At 52.9% G+C, this 25,074-nt stretch overlaps 8 protein-coding genes across 8 annotated transcripts; 4 read left to right on the forward strand and 4 right to left on the reverse strand.

The window, feature by feature from the left end:
- Positions 1–387: 387 nt before the first annotated feature.
- ATEG_04841 (uncharacterized protein) lies at positions 388–2,275 on the forward strand (the record flags this gene model as incomplete). Its single annotated transcript, XM_001214019.1, has 9 exons — positions 388–418; positions 469–572; positions 619–880; positions 929–959; positions 1,023–1,104; positions 1,163–1,200; positions 1,264–1,346; positions 1,412–1,803; positions 1,862–2,275. The coding sequence occupies 9 exons, from the start codon at positions 388–390 to the stop codon at positions 2,273–2,275; spliced, it is 1,437 nt and encodes a 478-aa protein (XP_001214019.1).
- A 115-nt stretch (positions 2,276–2,390) lies between these two features.
- On the reverse strand, positions 2,391–4,157 carry ATEG_04842 (origin of replication complex subunit 5 family protein; the record flags this gene model as incomplete). The annotated part of the gene is made up of 3 exons (XM_001214020.1): positions 2,391–3,545; positions 3,606–3,983; positions 4,071–4,157. 3 exons carry the CDS (start codon positions 4,155–4,157, stop codon positions 2,391–2,393), a joined length of 1,620 nt encoding a protein of 539 aa, XP_001214020.1.
- Positions 4,158–5,117: 960 nt separating this feature from the next.
- Positions 5,118–8,755, reverse strand: ATEG_04843 (putative RNA-binding protein; the record flags this gene model as incomplete). The annotated part of the gene is made up of 6 exons (XM_001214021.1): positions 5,118–6,226; positions 6,283–7,210; positions 7,268–7,517; positions 7,749–8,182; positions 8,349–8,411; positions 8,480–8,755. The coding sequence occupies 6 exons, from the start codon at positions 8,753–8,755 to the stop codon at positions 5,118–5,120; spliced, it is 3,060 nt and encodes a 1,019-aa protein (XP_001214021.1).
- A 6,308-nt stretch (positions 8,756–15,063) lies between these two features.
- Positions 15,064–16,612, forward strand: ATEG_04844 (putative MFS sugar transporter; the record flags this gene model as incomplete). The annotated part of the gene is made up of 3 exons (XM_001214022.1): positions 15,064–15,365; positions 15,418–15,940; positions 16,001–16,612. The coding sequence occupies 3 exons, from the start codon at positions 15,064–15,066 to the stop codon at positions 16,610–16,612; spliced, it is 1,437 nt and encodes a 478-aa protein (XP_001214022.1).
- A 359-nt stretch (positions 16,613–16,971) lies between these two features.
- ATEG_04845 (DNA-directed RNA polymerase III core subunit RET1) lies at positions 16,972–20,739 on the forward strand (the record flags this gene model as incomplete). Its single annotated transcript, XM_001214023.1, has 3 exons — positions 16,972–17,031; positions 17,087–17,874; positions 17,928–20,739. 3 exons carry the CDS (start codon positions 16,972–16,974, stop codon positions 20,737–20,739), a joined length of 3,660 nt encoding a protein of 1,219 aa, XP_001214023.1.
- A 528-nt stretch (positions 20,740–21,267) lies between these two features.
- ATEG_04846 (uncharacterized protein) lies at positions 21,268–21,961 on the reverse strand (the record flags this gene model as incomplete). Its single annotated transcript, XM_001214024.1, has 2 exons — positions 21,268–21,286; positions 21,354–21,961. The coding sequence occupies 2 exons, from the start codon at positions 21,959–21,961 to the stop codon at positions 21,268–21,270; spliced, it is 627 nt and encodes a 208-aa protein (XP_001214024.1).
- Positions 21,962–22,492: 531 nt separating this feature from the next.
- ATEG_04847 (polyubiquitin-binding protein UFD1) lies at positions 22,493–23,705 on the reverse strand (the record flags this gene model as incomplete). Its single annotated transcript, XM_001214025.1, has 3 exons — positions 22,493–23,272; positions 23,337–23,651; positions 23,703–23,705. 3 exons carry the CDS (start codon positions 23,703–23,705, stop codon positions 22,493–22,495), a joined length of 1,098 nt encoding a protein of 365 aa, XP_001214025.1.
- Positions 23,706–24,098: 393 nt separating this feature from the next.
- On the forward strand, positions 24,099–25,027 carry ATEG_04848 (uncharacterized protein; the record flags this gene model as incomplete). Its single annotated transcript, XM_001214026.1, has 2 exons — positions 24,099–24,923; positions 24,986–25,027. 2 exons carry the CDS (start codon positions 24,099–24,101, stop codon positions 25,025–25,027), a joined length of 867 nt encoding a protein of 288 aa, XP_001214026.1.
- Positions 25,028–25,074: the final 47 nt, after the last annotated feature.

Below are 25,074 nucleotides of genomic sequence, written 5' to 3' on the forward strand. Positions count from 1 at the left end.
GACTTCCCAATCGGGTAATTGTATAGAAAAGAGGCGCGCGCCAATCAGCGAGAGGATGATGATGACGTAATCTGCGCATGGACGTCATCTTCTCGAAAGGGAAAAAAGCTCTCGACGGCAGCGTTTCACTCCTCCCCCAGTGTTCCTCTTCTATAACGACAGAACCACGCCGGCTTTTGTCGCCTGTGATATTTACTACTCTGTATATCTTACCAGGAGCTCAAGTCTCTGGGGTTCCTTCTTGATCACATATTGAGGGGTCCCGGAATCAAAACTCCCGAGATCCATGAACTATCAACTCTCTTATACCAACCTGAATTTATGCTATCTGTTCTTACTGACAAGACTTGAAACAACCTCTTCTGCATCTATTTCTCAAACATAAGTATGAACAGGGAAATTCCCGGCTTTTATTATGGTACGTCGTAACTCCCATATGGCGCTGGTTATATACTGACATCCCACTAGACCCGGAGAAGAAGAAATACTTCAAGATTGAAGCAAGCCACAAGGCCACACCAGGACTGCAGTACTCCAAAGATGCCGTAAAGCGCCGAAGGATAGACCATGAGGTAATCTGCAAGGAGTCCAATTCAGCCACAAACTGACATCTTATAGAAACGTCAAAGAAAAGCTCATCGCTCTCAGCGAATTGCGAAGGAGAAAATCAAGAGATCTGCTTTCCTGGCGAATCCCCTCCTTGGTATAAACCAGGAAATCGGCGCTTTAAATATTTCTAAATCTGTTCGACAAGAGCAACGGGGCTTGCTCTACGCGAGCCAAGTCCGCCGCAGCCGACTGCACCAGTTCGAGCCATGGCCGAATGATTACACCATCAAACAGGTGCTCCGCAACAAGCGATCTGGAATTCTTATTGCTAGTAAGTGATGGATTTCAGAGCATCTGTTTGTTGCTAATCATGTCCAAGGTGGCCACCGCGGCGGAGAGTCGTCTGTCTCGTGAGAAAACCCTCATCTCAATATGAACAACATCGCCCGGCTCGTATACTAATCATCTATCAGCGTATGCTTCCCCGACTGCGACCAAGAGAAATGGACGTACAACCGGACGATGGAGCGCGTCCTGTTCAAGGACCCCTACCGAGTATGCATGGTCCTCCAGGATGGCCAATTCCCAATAACTGCTAACATACACCTTCAAGCTTTCCTCGATCTCCCTAAGCCATACGGGATACCTGCTGTAAGCCCACGTCTCCCGTCCTCCGCTCTCCGTGACTGACACTGTCAGCGCAACAATGGACAGCGGCCCCGACGGAGATTCCTTCCTCGCGCCACGCATGCTCCCTGATCCAGATGAAGGTGGAGACTACCGATGGCCCTCACTCTGTACGGCGCCTTTCCCTCCTTTCCGGCCGTCTCAACCATAAACCCACTGACCTTTCCAAACCCAGTCTCCCCCATTCGTCTCCGCACAACATCGTCTCTGTGGTGTTCCGCCGCATGTCCCGAGGGCAACACGCCGCTCTTCGCCGTGGGAACCTCCGATGGACTGTACACACTGGGCGGTTTCGGCAGCCAGTGGACTCTGTCCAAGAAGCAATTCGCCAGCGATGTCTTCACCGGAAAGCCGATCCTCCACCGCCGCGTCGACTCGTCGCACGCGCTCGTGACCAGCGTCGAATGGCTGTCATCCGATGTGATCGCCGCCGGTCTGAAAGACTCGGCGATCTTCCTGCACGACCTGCGCAGTGGTGGAACCGCGACGCGTCTGCAGCATTCTCACGCCGTCTCCAAGATCCGCAGGGTCGATCCATATCGGATGGTCGTCGCGGGGATAAACTCCGTAAGTCGCTGACACGTCCACCCGGTGTGCCGCAGACGCAAAGCTGAGACCGTCCCAGCTCAAAATGTACGACATTCGCTACCCGCCGAACGGACTACAGCGCAACCCGAACCCGAACAATAAGTACCATACTTCGACGAGACCTTACCTGGAGTTCCTCGACTACTCCCCTGAGATCATACCCGATTTTGACCTCAGCCCGGAGCTCGGACTTCTTGCAAGCGGTTGGTGCCCTCGTCAGATACCCAGCAATGGACCTTGTCTAACCTACTGCGCAGCGTCCGATGAGCGCACGATCCAACTGTTCTCCCTCCGCACTGGCGAACAGATCACTTCGCCCTTGTCGCAATATCAATACAAACATCCGATTTCCTCGATATGCTTCGAACCCGGAGACGGGTCATCGCACGGTCCCCAGACGCCCAGCATACTGGTCTGTGCGAAGGCAACAGTGGATGAATGGATATGGTGATCTCAGCTCCGCACAAAGTGAGAATAAATGCCATCAAGTATATCCCGCTACATAACTGACAAATAATTAAACAGGTACGGAGAGATGCTCCGTATGTAATCCATACACAGACCATCTAGTCCAATCCACCGGCGAGCCATTCCCCAACCTCAACGCCGATACCCTTGGCCAACTCTCCAATCCAGTCGCCAGACACATTAACACACCACTTTTCTCCCGCGTCAGACGTGGTATTCCCACTACTCAACCCGCCCGATCCTAGTCCCATACGACCGCCACTGTCGCGACCAGCAGCCGGCACAACAAGCCGCAGACGGCGCAGCGTAGCAAGCTCCGCATATATTGCATCAGCCACCGCAGCTTGGTGCACGGGATTGGCGGGCGGGTTTGGGTCAATCGCGTGATAGATGGCAATTAAACGCTCGAGGGGGAACGGCCGGGCTGTGAGGATAGTGGATGGGCCGGTGATGCCGACGCTGCCGCTACTCGCCGCAGAAGTCGTGGCCGAGGATGTTGCGAATGCTGATTCCAGCGTGGTTTTCGTGATTCGCGTCTTTGTGCGTTTGCCAGCGTCGTTACTGGCGTGGTTTGCGGCGCGGCTGTCGGCCGCTTTGGCCTGCGAGAGAAGCTTCAGACGTCGGCGATGGTGCGCGCGCTTGTTTCGCGCAGACAGCGACGACGAGGAGAACTTCGAAAAGAAAATCGTGTCCAGTCGTTGCGGCGTGTGAGAAGCGAGGTATGCAGAGGTCAGGATGAGGGTGGGGAGGTACGGCAGGGATGGAAGCGGCGAAGGCGCAGACACGGCGGCCAGGGATGGCTTGGAGATCGTGCCATTAGCCAAGGGAGTGGCTTCTTCCGTGACAATGTGATGTACAAGAGCTTCTTCGCCCTGGCGGCGAAACAACGAGCGATTCTTCACCAGCAGCCGAGAGAAATCCCATTCCTCGCTGCCTCCCGGCGGCCGCTCCCCAAGAACAATAGGCGACACAAACCGAGGCCAAAGCTTCTCGCAAATAGACCGAAAGGTAGGAATCGAGCTCGCCGTCGGCCCAACCAATGAGTCGTAGACCGCCGACACAAAGGGCGCATACAACCTCATCGAGACGTCTTCCGGCAAACCCTCCATCGCCGGCGGCCCTCCCCCCAGAATCACCGTAATCGCCTCCTTGCGCGTATACGGCGGAAAGCTGATATGCGGCACGCCAGCCGCCTGCAGAAACAGCGGCCGGGGTGTCGAGCTCAGAATCAGCACAACCGAGAGACACGGAATCTGCGCAAACAGCGTCAATTAGACCATGCCCGCACCACTCAACTCCGCAAGGAATCTCACCACTTCACCCAGCCGCGACAGCGCCGACAACAGCGTATGCGGCGCCTCGCGCTGCTTATCAATCCCATCCAGCACGAGGATGAACTTGCTCACGGGCTTCCCCGACGTCACGCCCAGACACTCCGCCAGGAGCACCGCCAGCATGCTGACATGCTCGCAGCGCCCCTTGCCGAATTTTTCCCATTCGCCCTGCTTACCCAGCGCTTCGAGGGTCGCCCACAGGATCTTGGTCAGGAGGTGGCGGCCGGTGATGCACTCGGGGCTGCGCACAATGGCGTGCGGCACTTCAAGGGCGGAGAGGACGGCGCGCACAATGGTCGACTTGCACGTTGCGGCGATACCGTGGACGACCACTGTCGGTGGACTAGATGTTTTTGGCTAGATTGAGTAGTCAAGCGTTAGATATAATGCTTCGAAGTCGTGTTGTTGGATTGGATCTTAGCGTAAAAAAGCTGCAAAGCATACCCCAAGGAGGCTGGCAAGCTGTCTGGTTTGGAGCTCGCGACAGGGCCACTTCTGGCTCAGTGCTCGGGAAATCTCAAAGGGCGACATGGTGGGATATTTTGGCCCAGCACCAGGGCGTACAGGAGAATGCGCCGTACACGTCTCAATCGAATACCCTGCTGGTGTAGTTGGAGATCTCGGAGGTCTTATCGCTAATCAGCGGAGAGACGCCGTCCATGGCCGCAGCAGGTCACGTGCGACCGTGTGTCGATCGCGTCTCGCCTCTACACTCGCAAGTCCTGCTAGTACTTTCCTACTAAATGACGTTTATCGACTGACTTAAGAACAATTCCGTGAAAATTGCTTGCTAAGCGTATGGGTACATCTATTCTACTGATGCTGTTGGAACAAGTGATGATAAATCGTAACCCATGCATCAAGCATCATTCCCAATATGCAGAAGACATGTTGAAAAGTCTGATACAAAAATTCGTCCTAGTGTGACAAAAAACGGTGTTGTGACATCTTGATGATGACAACAACCTGCTTCCAACAGTCAAAACACTGCTTCGTCACTCCATAGGGATATGCAAAGTCCACGTCTTCGTGCAGGGTGGTAAAACACAACCGAAGAAGAACAATAGATGAATGCAGAATGCGAGGAAAAATAAAAGCACAAGAGGGGGATCACTGGGGAGGAAACATGAGGTGACGACATAGTCGAGATAGAAAGACAACAAGAATAGAGAAAGACGACAACGGAGTAAACATCGTCGCCAGAACAGGCGTGATAAACATAACTGCAAAACACAAGAAGAGAAAAAAGAATTGAAAGAATACAAGACATAGATGCAGATAGATAGGTAGATGCCTCGATCCGAAGTCTGCATCGTTTCGTCAAGAAGAATTCAATGATGCAATGGTGTTGCATAACGATAAGATCTTGTCATGGTATCAATGGTCGTGTCCCAACCCGTTGACGGTTTGCCGTAAATCATGAATATCGTAGCATCGTCTCAATATGAGTACAGTTCAATAACAGGAGCCGACGATCCAGGTGTACAGAGATCAGAAGTATGCATACAACTGACTCTGGGCGCCCAGGTTGCCATTCGGCTGCTGTACAGCAGGAGCAGTGAAAATCCCGGAAGAATTCTCACTACCTCCACCGGAGGGGGTGTTGGTGGCGGAGCCTGTGCCCGATGCAGACACAAAGTTCTGAGCCCCAAACTGAGCACCAAGAGGGAAGGAATTGTGTTGGTACAAGAAAGGCTTTTGAGTGCCCTGTAGAGGTCCTGGGAGTTGCGCGGAATTCATCTCATTGGGCGTCGCCTGTCCACTGGTGGTAGCACTCCCTCTACCGGAGCCTTCGGAGGCCATCATCTTCCCAGCAATACGACGACCATGGGGGGTCTGGCGAATGGATGGCAGGATCGGACGAATGCACTCGACAATCCGAGTCCGGGTGTCTGCATCGGCAAAATCCATGGCAGTTTGCACGACGTAGTTGGCGAAAGAATCACGGAGCATCTTCTCAAGCTCATTGCCTGCCAGCATCTCATCAATCATCTGGCGACGGATCTGGACATCGGCCGTGCGCAGGCATTTCTCGATCACGTTAGAGCTGAATTTCTGCTTCGAGAGAGCCGGGATGTTTCCACGGAAGGTTTGGCAGAGCGGTTCAGTAAAGTGTGGTTCAGCAAGGTCCAAGATGTACTGAACGACATAGTTACCGAAGGGATCCTGAACGAGGGCGAACGCATTGGAAGTGATCTGGGCGATCAGGCGAGCTCGTTGCTCACCCGAGGCGTGGTCAATGCAACGCTGGAGTACACAACAACCGTGACGATGAGTACCGACAACCACGCAGTTGGCACCGACTGCATCGTAAATGAACTGAGCATCCTCAGCGGACAGGCGGTTAAGACACTTCTGGATCACGTGGTTGCCATTCAAATCCTGAACCAATTCCACAACGTGGTCCTGAAGCGATTGAATCACCGTCGTGGTCTGCTCGGGGGTGGAGATGAACTCGATCATCTTTTGCAAAGCCCGAGTACCATGCTGATTGAGGGCGATCTTAACTAGTTGATGAGCAGCATTGTTGATCAGAGTCGTGCGCTGTTCGTCGTTGGAGTACTCAAGCAGCTTCTGACAGAGGTAATTGCCGAAAGGATCTGATGTTGTTAGTTTGAGGTCGGCTTCCGTCAGGGGAGAGGTGACAGCGACGAACCTGTCATGAGCTCAACCACGTGAAGGTGAGTCTCCTCGAAGATCATTTGCACATGCTCTGCGTTGCGCTCCTCCAACTTGCGCTGCAAGTACCTACAACCGTGCTGGTCCTTGCAAAGGCCATACAACTCGCCGCGGTAGTGCTCAAGGGGGAAATTAGTAAAGCGCGAGAGCTGGGAAGCCTCTCCATCGACACTCCTACGAGAGGTAACCCCCTTGGTAGGGGTTTCGGCAAGCCTGTAGTTTCCATACGGGGGGTAGGCGCCATAAGGAGGGGCCGGGTATTGTCCATTGGTCTGCACAGGAGTTCCCATGTATGCCTGGATCCCATAGGGATAGAACGGAGGCTGGAATCCGCTGATAGAAGCAGGCGCGGCCGCAGAAGTGCCAGAAGCGGTAGAGGTAAGCTGCGGTCCAAAAGGTGCAGCATTAGCCTGCAAGGTGGTCTGCTGAGAGCGAGCGGTTTGGAAGGCGGCATCGTCACGGTCCGGCGAATCCCTCTGACGATTGTTGACCGCGTTGGCGGGGATGCGACCGAGGCTGGCGTTGTGCTGGTGAAATTGCTCTGCATGGGTCTTGGGGGGCGTGATCGCAGGATTGAACCCGTCGCCCTTCACAGTGGGAAGATCATTGGTCGAGTAGGAGGATTGCAGAGACGTGGGACGACCAGACGAAGTAGCGGGCATGTTCTCATGGGCTCCCTCGCTGCTGTAGACCAAGTTCGCCTCTAGAGAGTGTCGAGCGGAATGCCGGACCCCATTAGTGTGGCTTTCGCCGTTGGGACTTCCCAGTTGCTCCAGGCGGAACATGTTCAGAGCGTTCTGAGGCATGCTTTGGTGCGAGGTACGGTGACGGCTGTGGGAGCTCCAAGTCTCTGGGTTGGGAGTGCGGGAATTGGCCAGGTCCAATGCGTCCGAGTTCGCAGACAGCTGTGGTTCGGTTAGTGACTCCAGCGTCCAAGAGCGAAGCCCAGAGCGTGGACGTACCAGTCCCGAATCGTCTCGACGCGAGAGAGTGGGGAACTTGTCGTCTGGATCCGTGAGCTTCAGGTAGCTTTTGATATCCGGAGTGGGAATGCGGTCCTCGTCCTTCAAGGTAGCGCGGTCGTCTTCGTTGTGGAAGAGATATTTCGCCGCGTTGAATGAATCCAGACCAGATGAGTTGTTGGTAAATCCAGAGATGTTGGGGCGAAGTTGGGATCCCAGTCCAGCCGAAGGCATCGAGTAGCGATGAATACTGGTCAAAGAAGGTTAGCTGAATAGATATTGTTGAGATGGTTCTTAGACAATAGGAAGCGCTTCCCAGGACAATAGGACAACCGGGACCAGAAACACAACAGGGAACACAATGGGGAGCATTAGGCAAGGTGGGAGTGAATGGGACTATAACTATCGCAGATGAAGTAAGGTGAAACACCACTGAAACTGTGAACGTGAATAAACGTGGAATGCGAAAGTATTCACTTACGAAGGCCCAGGGCGGAATGGAGAAGTAGGTTCCTGGTTAAAGTCCTCCTTTTCGGAGTTCCTGCGAGATCCAGGGACAGAATGCACCGAGAACCGATTGGTGGGAGTCTGGGAGGAGCTGTGATTGATCTGTCCGGGTGGGCTTGTCACCTGAGAAGGGGCGAAGACATTGAAGAAGCCAGGCGAAGAGGTGACGCTGGAAGTGGAGAATCGAGTTGGACGAGTGAAGCCACCCGTGAATCCATTCTCACGATACTCTGGAGGAGTCGTGGGCTCGCTGACTGGGCCAGAGAGACCAGCCTTTGCCAGATCCTTGGCGATCTGGTCCATCTCCATTTTCTCTCGTTCGTGTTGGAGGTCCAGCATCTTCATATCCTCCTCAAACCTGCGACGCTGTTCGCGCATGTACTCGATATGTTGACGCTTCTTCTCGAACTAGGTGAATGAAGTCAGTATGAGGATGATCAGAGGTTGAGGAGGGAGGTGTGTGAGTGAGAGGAGAGAAGTGATGAGTAGGGAATCCTGGGACCTCTTGGGCTCGACCAATCACGGCTCAAGTGAAGTGAGGTTATGGTGAGCGGGGAGGGGGAACCCTCCGCACGATTAGGGATGGAGGTGAGGGTGAGGTGAAGCTACGGGGATAACTGCAGCAAGTGGCATAGAGCTTTCCGAGGGAGGGATAAGACCGCCACGAGAGGGGATAGATGGATATGATAAGCCACCAAAGCTTACCGAGGATAGTAAATCCACAGGGTCCGGAACTGGAGCGGTAGCATTTCCAACGTGGTTCAAATAATTCCAAGATGACAGCTTGCTGGAGTCCGTAGTAAAGCGACGCTGGAGGTTGGCGCGGACATCGCCCGAGGGCCGTGAGAAGGCAGACACAAAGCCCGACTGGCCCGGGGACAGCGAATTGTAACCGGGGAAGGTAGACTCCGACGACGGCGACCGAGGAGAAGGGAATCGCAGCTCGTCGAGGCGTTCACTAAGTCCGTTCTTGAAAGCCATGGTGGGTTGGGGAGGGGAGGTCGCAGGACAACTACATTCAGGGGCCAAGACCAGTCAGAAAGGGACCATCGCGAAGATCGGTTGTTTTTGCTCAGTGGAGGGCAAGGCCATTCCTTGTGGGCACACGAGGACAGATAGATCAGGGGGATTTTAATTGTCGGGAGCAGGGGGCAAGGTCATCCCAATGTTGGTTGGCGGTGTGCTTCTGATAACGGGCCATATGTAAGGGAATTCGGGGGAGGGGCTGAGGGGTGATTTGGCGGAGAAGATCTCGGGACAGATGAGCGACTCACACACAATGAACGCCTCGAGAGTTTCCACTATTTCGGGGACAGGAGTGTGCGCTGCAGTGCGCAGGAATCCGCACGTAAGGGTAGGTGGTGGATTCGACTATGGGCTGTGGACGCGGGAGATCGCAGTCAGAGAGAGGTTGTTGAATCACACTTGGGGGGAAGTTTGGGCGAGGGGACATACCAAGCAACGGTGAAGCGGATTTGAGCTCCGGGGGAAAGCCCCGATAGGGATAGGAACGAGTGAACAATAACAATTAAAGAGAGGCGGAATATGGATGTTGTACAGCGAGGGATAGAGAATCGGAGGGAAGAGAGAGAGAGAGAGAGAGGGGGGGAAGAGGGAAGGGAGAGAGGAGAGAGAGGAGGGGAAGGGGAAAAGAAGAGTGGAACGCGCCGATGGGAGAAAGAGGCGAAGAGGGGAAAAGAAAGAAAGATGAGGCGGCGGCGGCTGGGGAGAACCTCAGGCAGAATTAGGAGTCCGTCGTATTACCAGTAGGGTGCTAAGGTTCCCTAGGTTGGTAAGCTGTTAATATCGTCTATTTAAATTCCTTTTCCCAACTGCTTTTCCTGTTATCGCATCTCATAGTATTTTCCCCTGGGATTTTCGGTGGATTCCCCCCCTCTCGCCTACGTTCAATCGCATCTCTGCGGTGGTTCGTGTATACTCCCCAAGTGTGACGGTGACCTTAGTTCGTCCGCAGGTACAACACACGCTTCCTACACCGATCATCTGCTCGATGCTTCCCGTGCTCTCTTTGTTTGATTAATCCGAAAAGAAAAATAATAATAGGAAAATATTGATACATAAATAAATCAAAGAAATCTCCTGGACCCCCCAGAAATTACCCCATGCTGCCTCTCACGGTCAGACCCTAATCAACGCTGGTGAGCTGTCTTTTGATGACAACCCTCGCGGGTCGATCATTGATTTTTGGACGGATCACGACTCAATCTCTCCGCCATGGCTTGTGATTGGGAGCTTGGACAGTTCGACCTTGCCAAAAGTCAATGCGACTGCACGACGCTGTGGTTGGGGATGGAGTGGCAGCAGCTTGCTTGCGACACGGAACCGTTCTCTTCGCGATCTAGATCCTGGAGCTCCCCTACCGATCTACTGGCCTCATGAGGAGAGTCGTCGGACACACTGGGGGTTGCTGCATCATGCCATCTGCATCGGAACCATCCCTCGTCCATTCAGACTGACGGGCTTTGTTGTCACAATTCCAATCAATCAGTCACCTGGGAGACGCTCGAGCTCTCGCCCTCCGAAAAGGAGGCGTACAGAATCTCCTCTTTGGCCCTATGACAATTCCAAAAATGGGGGTCATTGGAGCATGCTTCGGGGGGAATTATCTCCCCTCCCCTGCTGGAGAATGGTGCAAGGGGGTGTTCCCTGCACCAAGCTTGGGGTGTGTTGGTCGAGAAGCGTGGGCTCTGCAAGTGTGTTTCTGCACCCTAGTGGAGACTGCGGGCTGGAAGATGTGACGGCGAATCCAAGCCCTAGCCACCGCACGACCAGTAGTAGTACCTGGGCCATTGGCATAGCGCCAGACACCATCTCCGTCTTACCGAGTCCTAACTAGTCCGCGCCCCTAAATTGATACAATTAGGTCTGATTATGAGCGAGTAAGATTTTCTGGAGCTAATGGCGGCTGCAGTGCAGGTCATAGTCCCAACACTATCGCGAATAACATTGCTTAGTCTTGGTAGGATGATTTATGTGTTAAGAGTACTTGGTATAATATTTCTCTATATGTGATCCCATTACCAAGCATGAGGGACGGGTATCTGTGATTGATCAATGGTACCGCCGAGTTTATATTGACGGATTGCCACGCGCTTCCACAAAGAATGGTTCGCGACGGAGTTGTTCCGTGGGAGGGTTTCTCTGAAATCGCCAGGTCGCGGTGGCTGGCCGGTCTGAACCATCGATGGGGAAGCTTGACGGCGGTCAGGGAGGTTCCATGGATCAGTCAACTCAGCGTGGTTCCTTCGTGGAGACAATCTCGACCGATTATTGAGTTGGAGTCAACTATACTGTACATAGTATGTACCAGGTAGTTATCGATGCGGACATGTACGGAGTCCCTATAAGGGACAGATGCCAAGTACCACGATGCCCAGCGGATCTCACGACTTTCCTAGAACCTCTTAGTCGATGTCGCTGCTTATCCCAAGAAACGAAACGAAACGAAACGTATCGGGTTCACATTCGCCCCCCAATACTGGTGCCATCCCCTTTAATTGGCTGGGGAAGGAGAAGCGGTGTGTATCATCCTCCAAAGGGAGATGAAAGACCCAGACCAACGGGCGCGTTGATCCCTCCTCATCCATCCATCGCTTCCACTCGCCCCTGAGGCCTCGCCGTTTGTCCCCTCTTCTGTCGCCCCTACCGATTACCTATTATTATCAGCCCCCGCCGTGCGGAGTACCATCCCGACTGTGATTGACTGATCTTCATCATCACGATAGGCACTAATCTGGAGGGACCACGCTCCAATCGGACCGGCGTGCGTAGGTTGGTCATTCGAGAAGAACGGACTGTGTTCGGTCGAAGACTTGATCGGATTGCATACAGCTGACCCAAATGGGCAATCTGGGGCTAACTCAGTCGCCCATAAAGTTCCAACTTCCATTATTGAACCTGTCTGGCTCGCGAAAAAGAAAAAAAGCTGAATAGCATCGACCCAGCCTCTAGGCGCGGACGGATCTCACTACCTCTCACGGTCTCACCTACAGACCCCGCGGATCCCTCCGTATTAGCTCGTCACTAGTTGGGTACCTGACGATGGTCTCTTCTTCATCGAGGACACGACGCAGACCCAATCCAATCATCGGAGGCCACTTTGCTGCGGGCTTGTTGGGCCCATCAGCATAAATTAACAGCTAAGGCTAAGGTACTGCTGACGATTTTCTTAAACTCGACCAACAGCAGTGCTTTCCTGCCTCATTGATCTCCAGTCACCCACCTGACTAATTCCCCCTCACTGTCATGCCGTTCATGTGCGATCTCACATTCCTTGCCACCGAGGAATGTCGTCAGACAGATAAGCGCAGATCTCGGATTGCTGGAATTGGAAAAAAGAGGCCGAAGAAGCAAAGGACAGAGAGAATCGGCGTCTTGGGGGATACATAACCATCCCTCGATGCTCATCATTCAGGACGCTCTCAATCCTCGCGCATTTCATTACATCACGATCGTCACTCGGACGCTGAACAGCCTGTGGGTTTCTTCTACTTTCATGCCCGATAGCGGCGTGCATCAACCCCATCTTTTCTGCTGCTACTGCACGGTCCACCATGGCAAGGCAAGGTGATCGGCAATTCGCTACAGGAACCGCCATTCCCCAATCGCACCCAAAGTCGACTCGTCAGAAATCATGACAATAACGGAATGCGTCCCCAACGTTACTCATTCATCTCCACGCCTCGGCGAATTGACTCAACTCTCCTCATCGCCGCACCGATCGGCTGATGTCAACCCCGGCTGCCAGACAGGCGGACACACGCAACGTGAAGCAGTCCGGCCGTCTGCGGATTGCGATTTGACCTAGCGTTTCTCGATATTCCCACAACTCTGAAAACTGCCAATCCATCCAATCCCGCTTCTCGAACAAACACGTGATCTGCTCTGCGACACACTAGTATCGCATCATTTCTGTCTCAGAAATGGACCCGAGTTCCACATGGTGATTTCACACGACGGAATCGGCTGATCCGCCGCTTGTCGCCTCGATCTACTCGTTTTGTGGGATAGAATTTTCTCTGCGGCGGAGAAGCACTCTCGAATGCCAGGTGGCAATGGACGTCAAACTTGCGGTCAACGAAACCCACCGCCACTGACCTCCTTACACTCCCCACATCCTTGTTTGGAAATCCGCTCTCTGGGGGTTTCTTCCCGACGTAGGCTCGTGAAGGACGTGCCTGGGATTTATATTACTTGGACTGTACGGAGTACAAATTCTTCGATTGCTATCCCTGTTCTTGACTTCCGGTATCATATCCATAACATGTCCATATTCAGCTCCATGGGAATGACATGTCCAGGCTTGTCGCCCAACCCCGCAAAGTGAGGGTCTCGGCCATTCTTCTAGATTATCTCGAGATAATCAGGTCACTGATGTGGATCGGGTGTAGGAGCCGAAACTTTCTACCTAGGTATGAAGTGTCGGTCACAGTCACTAACCAACCAGCTTCCATTGAGACTTGCGCATAACCTCACTTCGCAGTGTATGCATACTCTAGTTTAGCTCTATGTGAGGGTTTGGCTTGGACTGTCCACTGCTTGGTACCTAATGTCCACTCAACCCCTGAGTCCCCCACTGGCGTCTCTACCAGAAGACAGGTAGTCAATCATATGTTGACAAGGCAGACTGGACTGGACAACTCATCCTCTCACGTGTTCTGTTCGCGCTGGCATGGGTCAGTTCTACGCGCCCACCTACAACTCCTGGAGAGTCTAGCCTGCATGCTTGAGAAGTCTCGGTGCCTTTGCCGATGTCCACGTTATCAAGTGAGGGCACGATCGCTACATGATCTTGCGGCAGAACCTTTCTATAACCAATGGACCTAGTCTCTATAAGTACTATTCTAACTGTTTTGTGGACTACGTATTGCTAGGTACTTGCTAGATGGCAATGCGATATATATCAGATATTTCCTGCATCTACAACGTCCGACAGGATAATAGGAGGACGAGTTTCCCAACCAACGAGGCTTTATCTATAGCCATAAAGACCGCTGATTGATGTATCAATCATAGTACACGAGATGAGAGCCTTGAAAATAGCTTTATTTCTCTTCAAGAACTGAGTATAGGCCACAACATCTGGAGTGTCATATATTTTCGAGGTCTGCATATACGAGATAGCCGTATGATATCATCTTGTTCTATATAACCGTCTAGGAGCCCAATGCTGGTTTCTAATGTACTCTGAGATCCCTTTACAGGTCACCAGCAGCGTTGGCCTATGGAAGAGCAATACAAGAATGCCACGATATCAGAATACAGGAAGGGTGTCAATAACCATAGTGGTGGTCGAATCAAAATTAGTTGGCGATAAGGCATATTTCCTTTTGTTGTCACATCTCAAAGCCATCATCAGCCACCACAGGCATGGGAAATCATGACCGTTTGAGGGAATTCTTTACAAGTGCTTTCTTATCCATCTAATGTCATCCCAGTTTGTGCACCACCGCAAGGTAAGATAAGTGAGTATATACAATTGTTCATGGCCAGCAAATGAGCAAGTTGTTATAGCAGAAATGCAACACTTACTTGAAGAAAGGAATGTCATTTTGCCGATTTGTGGTTAATGTTCATTGTTTTATATTGTCCCCTAGAATCTTGTTCCACGATTATATATACTCAGTAGGGTTTAATACAGGCAATGAGCTCTACACTTCTGCCTACCTATCCATGCTTATGATGCTAACAGGATTTCCAACCCTTCAGTCCACTTGAGATAGGAGGATGCAACCCCGCATTTCTCTTTCGTTGACATTTTCTTTCGAGTAAGAAGGCTGCAATCAGTACACGTCGGGAGTCGCATCCCCTGTTCCTGTGGTTACATTGGAGACGCTACCTAGCGTTGGAAGTACACCATGAATCTTGCGGTGATAGGTTGTAGGTATCGATGGCTAATCCTTCTTCCCCAACACGGAAAAATCATCATGGTGGGGGTGGGTCTTTCATGTTATCAGCAGGGTCCCATGGATCTCACTATGCCCGTCTTTGAACAATTTTTCTTAGGGACATTTCTTTTCCTACCAAATCCCCTACATGCCGATTTAAAACCCCCTCTACTATAATATATAGGGGGACACACACTTTCAACTAAACAACTTGCAGCGCTGAACCTAGCGAACCAGCAGGAAACATGAAGCTTATCGCAAGACCTCCCCGATATGTTGCCGCCAGTATGCTATGCTCCGCTGGCGGGCTTCTTTTCGGGTAAGGCTCGCTATCGATGAGAATCTACTCGTGAAGCAATAGACTGATGTGCCAATATCAGCATGGACACCGGCATTATTGGGCCCGTTACCGTCATGAAGAGCTTCACCGAACAGTTTGGCAGCCAGTCCGCGACGGTCCATGGGCTCCTAGTGTCTTCTATCCTCATTCCCGCCGCGATTTCGTCTTTCTTTGCTGGGTTCCTAGCAGATAAGCTCGGGAGGCCCAAGGGCATTAGCATTGGAGCTTTGATCTTCGGCATCGGAGCCGCTCTGGAAGCTGCAGCTGTCCACATCGCGATGTTCGTCATAGGCCGAGTCATCGAAGGTATTGGAGAGGGTCTCTACCTTGGTACTCTGGTAGTGTAAGTCACCATCGCTCCATGTTTCTTCGTATTGATATCTAACTTCAAGAAGGTATATCTGTGAAATTTCTCCGCCTAAAGTCCGAGGGGCTTTGACTACCGGCCCGCAGTTGCTGATCACGTTGGGATTGGTCATTGGATTTTTCACCTGCTATGGAACAGCTCGCATCGAGTCTTCATTCTCGTGGCGTACCCCATTCCTCATCCTGGCCTGCCTTTCGGTCCTTTTCTCTACCGCCGCCCTGCTATGGCTTGTCCCGTCCCCGAGATGGCTGACACTCCACGGACGTCAAGCAGAAGCAGCTAGAACCTGGGATCTCCTAGGCGTCAGTCCAGCCGAAAGAGAGAAGGTAGAAATTGAGCAGGACCGAGGTACGCCGCTCGAGATCCAAGTCTCCCGGGAGGTCATCAGCATCCCGAGCGTGACCCAGACGGCGCCTGCCACCAAGGAGCGGATGAAAGCGATCAAAGACAAGCTGTTGGATATATTTTCGAAGGACGTTCGCTCTCGCACTGCCCTTGCAGTGTTCTTGATGGGGATGCAGCAGCTAAGTGGAATCGACGGGGTCCTCTATGTAAGTTGCCGGATGTTCCTCTAATCGTCACTACACACCCCTTACTGACTCCGCTCATAGTATGCCCCGATGCTGTTCGAACAGGCTGGGCTTGCTTCTTCTGACTCCAGCTTCTTTGCATCGGGTGTTTCAGCCATTGTCATCTTCATCGTCACGATCCCAGCCCTCATCTGGGCAGATAAGTGGGGTCGTCGCCGCAGTATCATCTATGGAGGAATCGGGATCAGTGTCATCATGTTCTTGATGGGGGCATTATATGCAGGAAACGTAGTTCATGCATCAACTGGAGCTGGGCGCTGGGTCGTGATCGTTGCCATATACATTTTTGCGGTGATTTATTCACTCAGCTGGGCCGTTGGCATCAAGATATATGCGGCAGAGATTCAGCCCCAGCGTACCCGAGCATCGGCGACGAGTCTCGCGCATGGAAGCAACTGGGCCGCCAACTTTCTGGTGGCACTCACTACGCCGATCCTGTTGTCCAAGAGTAGCTTCGGCGCATATTTCCTTTTCGGCGGATGCACATTGATCACCGCGTTCATTTGTGCGATCTTCATGCCAGAGACAAAGGGTCGATCTCTAGATGAGATCGAAGAGGCTTTCAAGTCCAGATCTTTGGGGTCGCAGTCGCTTATGAAGGTGTTCCGGCCTTTGACCAAGCACAGCTCTTAGATGCACGCCGGTCGAAGCCTAAGATGGCTTCTACCACCAAGCAGCTAGTCGAGGTAGATTCAATGCATATAAACATGCCTCAAGTCATAGATAAAAATTCGCCGCTAACGCTATTGGGAGAAACAGCATTGGTAATCTTGGCATTAGACTAACCTCTTTGGGACAGCTAGGGCGCTTACATAAACCGCCCCTCGGCGAAAGAGAAATTAATCTTAATTCGGATCTTTCCCCTCGCCGATAACGATGAAGAAATTGTCCACTGCGAATTACTCTATCATGATATTCCCTCTCTCCATGCGCAACTGATTTGATAATTTTCTGGTGTCTCCGCACTCTCAAATTCACCTTTTCCGCAAGTAATGCCTCCTCGTAGGAGGCCGCTGCCGTCGGCGGCCGGCGCGCGATCTGTGCAGTCAGAGGTATGCGAAAACCATCTCCGCACCTTTATTTCTACGTCTGCTCACACAAACTCAGGCCGCTTCCAAAGCCGCTCCCACGGATGGTCCAAAGGGCAAGCGCCCGTCCGTGTCGAAGCCTCCCCCATCGGCCGCCCAGCCTACCGCCGGTCCTGAAGAACAAGATGAAGCCGTAGAGGAGGACCATAGCCACCCTACCTACCGCCACCGCGATCCTTTCGACGCCCTTCTCGAGCCGTTCTACTACAACAAATCTCTGACCGACCCGATCAACACGGCGAAGGATAAATGGAATCTGTTGCCAGCGTTTCTGAAGGTGAAAGGATTGGTGAAGCAGCACATTGACTCATACAACTACCTCGTCGAAGTGCAGCTGAAGAAAATTGTGGAGTCAAGCTCTATCATCCGCAGCGATGTCGACCACAACTTCTACATCAAATTCACCGATATTTACCTGGGTGCGCCCCGACGCGCGGACGAGTCGCAGGATGCGGGCCCGGCCTTTACCGGATCGACAGTCACGCCGCAGGAATGTCGACTGCGTGACACGACTTATGCTGCCCCCATACAAGTCGACTTTGACTACGTGCGTGGTCGTCAACGGGTGAGGAAGAGAGGTTACGCTATTGGCCGGATGCCCGTCATGTTGCGCAGTTCCAAGTGTGTCTTGGCCAACAAGAGTCCTGCGGAAATGACCGTGCTGAACGAGTGTCCTCTCGACCCCGGTGGTTACTTCATCGTCAATGGAACGGAAAAGGTTATTCTTGTTCAGGAACAGTTGAGCAAGAACAGAATTATCGTGGAGACGGACCCCAAGAAGGAAATCGTCCAGGCTTCTGTTACTAGGTAAGAAGCGTTCCTAAGCAAGTCTGTGCAACGTCCCCCTAACGCATGATTAGTTCGTCGAACGAGCGTAAATCGAAGAGTTACATCGTTCTCAAGAAGGACAAGCTCTACGTGAAGCACAACGTTCTCAACGAGGATATTCCCATCGTCATTCTGCTCAAGGCAATGGGCATCAACACCGACAAAGAAATGTTGCTTCTCGTTGCCGGCGTGGACAAGGTTTACCAAGAAGACTTTGCGATCAACTTCGAAGAGGCCATCAACTTGGGCATCTACACACAACAGCAAGCTCTGGATTGGATTGGTGCTCGCATCAAGATCAACCGGAAACAGGCATCCTACCGCCGAACCCACGTGCAAGAGGCCATTGAAGCTATTGCCTCCGTTATCATTTCGCACATTGAAGTCAAGAACATGAACTTCCGTCCAAAGGCCATCTATGTGGCCCACATGGCTCGTCGTGTCTTGATGGCGAAGAACGACCCTACGCTTGTGGATGACCGTGATTATCTTGGAAACAAACGATTGGAATTGGCGGGTCAACTTTTGGCTCTGCTTTTTGAGGATCTTTTCAAGAAATTCTGCTTCGATATCAAAATGAACGTCGACAAGGTTCTGAACAAGCGCAACAGAGCGGAAGCCTTCGATGCCTGGAGTGTCATGAGTATGCATACGAATCACATCACGCAGGGCATGAATCGGGCCATCTCGACAGGTAACTGGAGCTTGAAACGTTTCCGCATGGAACGTGCAGGTGTCACTCATGTGCTCAGTCGTCTGAGTTATATCGCCGCGCTGGGTATGATGACGCGTATCAGCAGTCAGTTCGAGAAGACTCGAAAGGTCAGCGGTCCAAGAGCTCTGCAGCCGTCGCAGTTTGGCATGCTTTGCCCAGCAGATACTCCCGAAGGTGAAGCATGTGGTCTCGTGAAGAACTTGGCGCTTATGACACATATCACAACCAATGACGAGGAGGGCCCCATAAGGAATCTGATCTTTATGCTGGGAGCTGAGGATATCCAGACTCTTGGAGGGAAAGAACTCTATGGGCCTGGATGCTACACAATCTCGATTAACGGAACGCCGACAGCCCTCACCCGCCGTCCGAAGTATTTCCTGAATGCGTTCCGCAGATTACGTCGGATGGGAAGAATCTCTGAGTTTGTCAGTATCTACATCAACCATCACCAACATGCGGTGCACGTCGCTACAGATGACGGTCGCATCTGTAGACCGCTCATCGTCGTCGAGAATGGAAAGTCCACGGTCCAAACACACCATCTCGAAAAGTTGCGTGAGGGAACTATGCAATTCGATGACTTCCTCGCCCAGGGTTTGGTGGAATACCTTGATGTTAATGAAGAAAACGACTCGTTGATTGCGATTTACGAGAAAGACATCAGTGAAACCACGACTCATCTGGAGATCGAACCTTTTACGATCCTTGGAGCTGTCGCTGGCCTCATTCCTTACCCACACCACAACCAATCGCCTCGTAACACTTACCAGTGTGCTATGGGTAAACAAGCTATTGGTGCAATTGCCTCGAATCAATTCCTTCGCATTGATTCTATTCTCTATCTCATGGTGTACCCGCAGAAACCCATGGTCAAATCCCGAACCATTGAACTGACCAAATACGACCAACTTCCTGCGGGACAGAATGCGATCGTTGCTGTGATGAGTTACTCCGGTTACGATATTGAGGATGCTCTGGTTTTGAACAAGGGTTCCGTTGACCGTGGATTCGGACGATGCCAGGTGTTCCGCAAATACGTTACCAACCTCAAGAGTTATTCCAACGGCACGAAGGACATGCTGACTCCTCCTTCTTACGAAAACGATGCGCCTATAAGAAAGCACGCGCTTCTCGAAAGCGACGGGTTAGCTGCGGTGGGAGAGCAGGTCAACGCGGGTGAAGTCTACATCAACAAGTCTACGCCTGACCAGGCCAACTCGTTTGGAATAGGAGGTCCCGATCCGAATCGGCCAATCAATTACATGCCCACACCGATGACCTACAAGCTCCCTGACCCGGCCTACATCGACCAAGTTTTGTTGTCGGTAACAGAAAACGAGAACCAGCTGGTCAAGGTGCTGACCCGCCAAACCCGCCGACCAGAAGTTGGCGACAAGTTCTCCTCGCGTCACGGACAGAAGGGTGTCGTAGGTATCATCGCTGACCAGGCTGATATGCCGTTTACCGACCAAGGTATCAACCCGGATATTATCATGAACCCCCACGGTTTCCCCTCTCGAATGACGGTCGGAAAGATGCTGGAGCTTGTGGCCGGAAAGGCTGGTGTCCTCTCAGGTCAACACGGCTATGGCACTTGCTTCGGCGGCAGCCCTGTGGAGGAGATGTCACAGATTCTGATCGACAAGGGTTTTAGCTACGGCGGTAAAGACTATCTTACCTCTGGAATCACCGGCGAAGCCCTCCCATTCTACGTCTTCACCGGTCCCATCTACTACCAGAAACTGAAGCACATGGTCCAAGACAAGATGCACTCTCGAGCCCGCGGACCGCGTGCCATCCTCACCCGCCAACCGACCGAAGGTCGTTCCCGCGACGGTGGTCTCCGTCTTGGTGAGATGGAGCGCGATTGTCTGATTGCATACGGAACTAGTCAGCTCCTTCTCGAGCGCCTGATGATCTCGTCTGATCGCCACGAGATCGACGTGTGCGAGAAGTGCGGCTTTATGGGCTATCTGAACTGGTGCCAGCGATGCAAGTCCTCGCGCAGCGTCGTGAAGATGGTTATCCCGTACGCCGCCAAGCTCCTCATCCAGGAGCTGATGAGTATGAATGTTACGGCTAGGTTGAAGCTCGAGGACGAGTTCCCTGAGATGAAGGGACGGTGATTCTGCTGGTGTTGGCGAGAAGCGTACTTAGGTTCTCATGACGAGAAGAAAAGTGTTATGTGCAAGGCGTTGGATTTGCCTTATGGTGTACATATTGCATGCATAGCGCACGGTGATTCGGTTTCTTATGGATGTTGATATTGCGTTGAAAGACTGCATTCTCCTTTGTTCTCTGGGATATTCTTGCACTCGTAGAGCTGCGTAGAAATGTAAAAGGATTCTGGTATATACTAGAAACGCTTGAATGTACGGAGTAGGTGGGAATGAGATCTTGATAGTGGTATCTTCTGTCTCTCCGTACCGCCCATGTCTAGCAACAGCTGGGAAGTACCTTAGGTAGTATATACCAGGTCTAGAAACCAAGACTGTCCGTAATACAAAATCAAACAAGCATCACAAAGCAAAGGCGGCCCATAACACCTCTATCCGCAGTGTATCCAATATCCCAAGGTGCCAGACTCGAACCATCCTGCAAAGCGTCCTCACAAGGAAGCAATCACTCCACCCCCGGCAGCATCAGATACCTGCTCACAACCCCCCAATACCTCTCCGGATCAGCCTTCATATGAGCCACATGCGGCGAGCCCAGAAACTTCTCCCGCTGCACCACCCACCCCTTCGCCTCCGCATCCCCCGCATGCCTCTCCACATCCCTCCAATGCACCAGCTCATCCGCATCCGAATACACATAGCACCTCCGCGGCTTACCCCCCTCTCCCTCACCGACACCACGCACCAACCCGCGATCATTAATTGCCCTGCGCGCAACATGCACCGCATGCGGCACGCGCAGCATCCGCCTCAGCATCTCCCCCAGCGCAAACACAACCCACAGCACGACCTTACCCAAAACACGCAGGACCCGCGCGCGCGGCAGCACAAACGCCATCGCCTTGACAGCCGCAGGCAGCGTCGCAACCCCCGGCGCACTGTCAAACACCATCGCCGAGACGCGCAGCGGCTGCCCCGTCGCCGCGCGGTACGCCTCGAGCACGTTGACGGCTGAGAACACGCCGCCGTTCGAGAACATGTGCACGAAGACCGGGGCGGCGCTGGCGCGGAGGGCTGCCACGGCTGGGGCCACGCGCGCGTGCTGGGCGCGCTTCGTGAAGCGCACGAGGAAGTCGTGCGACGAGCTGCGGATGAAGATGATGCGCGTGCGCGGCGCTAGACGTCGGTACTCGATGACGTATTTGGCCAGGGCGCGCGCCGGCGCGTTCATCCAGAATGCCAATACGATTGTTGGCGCGTACGGGGGTGCATTTTTGTTGTCGTCTGCGGATTCTGTTGGCTCTTGGATGTAGATGGAGGGGCCTAGTTTGGCGAATGGTGCCAGGGGGTTGTCGGGCTTGGATTCGGATCCCATGGGTTCGGTTCCAGGTGGATGGGGGGTGTAGGTACTCTGTAGCGATTCTGCTGGCTGGGATAATGTGCAGGCGAGGATTGTCGAGGAAAAGTGCCAGTGTTGATATGCCCAATATGACTAGTCTAACGGCTTGGGGACCCGAGGAGCCGTTGGTGCCCCTGATCGCCTCGGCAATGATCCGCCTTGTGAATTCTCCGACTCGGCAGATGTAGTATCCTGCTCTTCCCCACAAATGGATCTGGAGTATAACCGAAGCGATATACTACACTGCTTGCTAACAAGAGGTTTGCACAACATGTTCTGATTGCCATTCTGTCTTGAGCCGAAATAGATCCTGTCAATACAAGGCCAACGTCTACGCAAAGTGTCCAAGCCATTTCAACCTCCTCACGTAGGCGTCGAAGTCCCCGTGTCCTTCTTCTTCCCTCGTAATGTCTGGCCCGCTCCCTGGAAACGCGGCTTGTCCTCAACGACATTGCCGCTTTCGTCGCGTTTCTTCACAGGCTTGATTGCATATCCAAGGAATAGTTGATTCGGCGGCAGGCGGAGCGGCTGAGGCCCATTCGTTCTGCGGACAGGAGGAGGATGCTGGGGATTCGTCGTCCCCGGCGTGGGCGTGGAAGCCTTTGGTGTCGGAGTTTTGCTGCCCTTCTTGGCATTCAGGCGATGACCTCCACTGAGGAAGTTCGACGACACGGCGCGCGCGCCGGTAGCGGCGTCGGTCGACTCGGGGGCGATGGCCGCATAGTTGATGGACTGAGCCATCGTTCCGTGGGGGTGGAGCAGACCGCCGGACGGGAGTTTCCCACTCACGCCGCTTCGGGGAGTGCTGGTGCCGCTCTGCCGCTGGGGTTCTTCGTATCCTACCGGGGGCGCAAAATCGACCTCCAGGTCTGTTTCTAAGACCGAGACAGCGTTGGTGTTGTTGGAGGGCTTGGTCTCCAGGACAGCCATTTCGTAGACCTGATCGTTGTAGGCAAAGGTGAAGACGTCTCCCTTGGTTAGGCAGGAGAAATTGCGGAACGCATTTTCCAGGACGGCCTTGGGGTCACTGATGTCCAGGAACGAGGTTGATTGGGCCTGCAACTTGATGAACTGGCCTGGGGGCAGGTCGGTCGACTTCACCTGGACCAAATCCCCTGGTTCGAGGAGGAGAGTCTGCATGAGCTACAGAAGGTCAGAACGAGAGCTCTCAACCAAAGAGCGCAACACAATATGTCATGTGCCTTACCCAAAAAGGCAGATATATTTTCCCCTCCTCTGCAATGAATTCCAGCACTCCGGCATGGGTCATTCTTTCCCGCGCCCCGTTATGCAGTTCGAAGAGCATAGGATATGTGATATGCAGGCGCGTCAATTTGTCCAGGGCACTGGGAGGCATGATGACTTTGCCGCCGTGGTTGACGCCCTCTCGTTCTGGGCCAGGCATCATCGCAACGGGGTAGCATCGGTAGTACTCGTCGAAGCGTCGGTTCGTGCCATGTCGAAGCATGGAAGAGCTGTAAACACCGTCCATGGGATCATCGTCCCAATAGCCGGCGCGAAACTATCGCAGTGAGTATGGAGGTGAGCTTGGATGGCGACACAGTCAACTCACCATGATGGGGACAGGTGAGCAGCGCGGCTAAGGTGGTTGGGAGAAAGCGAGAGAAATGTCCCTGAATGACCGATTGGACTGAGCACTTGGGAAGGTAGGGTGTATCAACAGTAAGAGGCTTTTCCTGGGTGTAGAGATGGGGTCTCGACCTCTCGGGCGTTGAGAAGAGTGAATGTCGTGAGCTTAGTTCGATAAAGCGATCTTATCGCCAGTGACGCAAATAGCTCCGCGATGATTTTCCGAGCCGACCGCATACAACAAGAGGCGACAAAACTTCCGGCACGCTCTGCAATAGCTTTCCAAGCATTCGCAAAGCTTGCTACGGGGCTCTCTTTTCGTCCACGAGAGTCCGCTTTGTTTTATTAACTCCATTTCGATCTCCTACAAAATCTATTTATGTCCGCCTCTCAACCGCGCCCCAAGCGGGCGGGTGAAGACTTCACCCGCACTCATCACCACGAAGAGGACGACGCGAACGGACCGTCCAAGAAGCCTCGCTTTGATCTTCGAAACCCGTCTGCTCTTGCTCCTGATGCGCTTGAGGAAGATGCAGTCTTAGACGCAGACGAAATCGGACGTCGCGGCCAACAAGTGCGGCGCAAAGCGGTCAACCTCGACGGTTATGATTCGGACAGCGACAACGAAGGGTTTGACGCGCGGATAGAAGCCAAGGCCAAACAACAGCGACAAAAGCACGATGCTGAAGATGACGACATGTTCGCGGAGCTACAGGAGGATTTTGGAGCCGAAGACATCGATGCCGACGAAGCTCTACGAAAGAATAAGAAATCTGTGCGCTTTCTACAAGACGACGAGATTGAGGGCCAAGAGGCATCCTCTAAAGGTGGTGGAACCCTGCATGCAGATCTCTCCAAGGGTGCCGACGAGATCGACGAGGAGGGCGAGGAAAGCGAAAGCGATGTCGCAGAGGAAGACCGTGCTACAGTCGGAGCCGATATTGACAAAGAGTTGGGAGCCGGCGCAAAGAAAAAACACGCACCGCTACTGGATGCCTTCAATATGCGCTCCGAACAGGAGGAAGGCCGATTTGACGACCAGGGGAACTACATTCGAAAGGCAGCCGACCCAGATGCCGTTTACGATTCGTGGCTTGATGGGGTCTCCAAGAAAGACATTCGCCGAGCCAAGGAAGCCGCCGAAAAACGCGAGGCTGAGAGAAAGGAAAAAGACCGAATGAATGACAGCCTCCTGACTGGCGACGTACTGAAGACGCTGATCACTCATCTTCAGCGAGGAGAAACACCCATTGAAGCATTGGCTAGATTAGGGAAGGGAGCTCAGAAAAAGCCCAAATGGCAGAATAAGAAAAATAAGAACAAGTCAAAGCAGAATGGCGCAGAAGACACAGAGA

Source organism: Aspergillus terreus, genomic scaffold (assembly GCF_000149615.1).
Source record: "Aspergillus terreus NIH2624 scaffold_6 genomic scaffold, whole genome shotgun sequence".
NCBI lineage: Eukaryota > Fungi > Ascomycota > Eurotiomycetes > Eurotiales > Aspergillaceae > Aspergillus > Aspergillus terreus.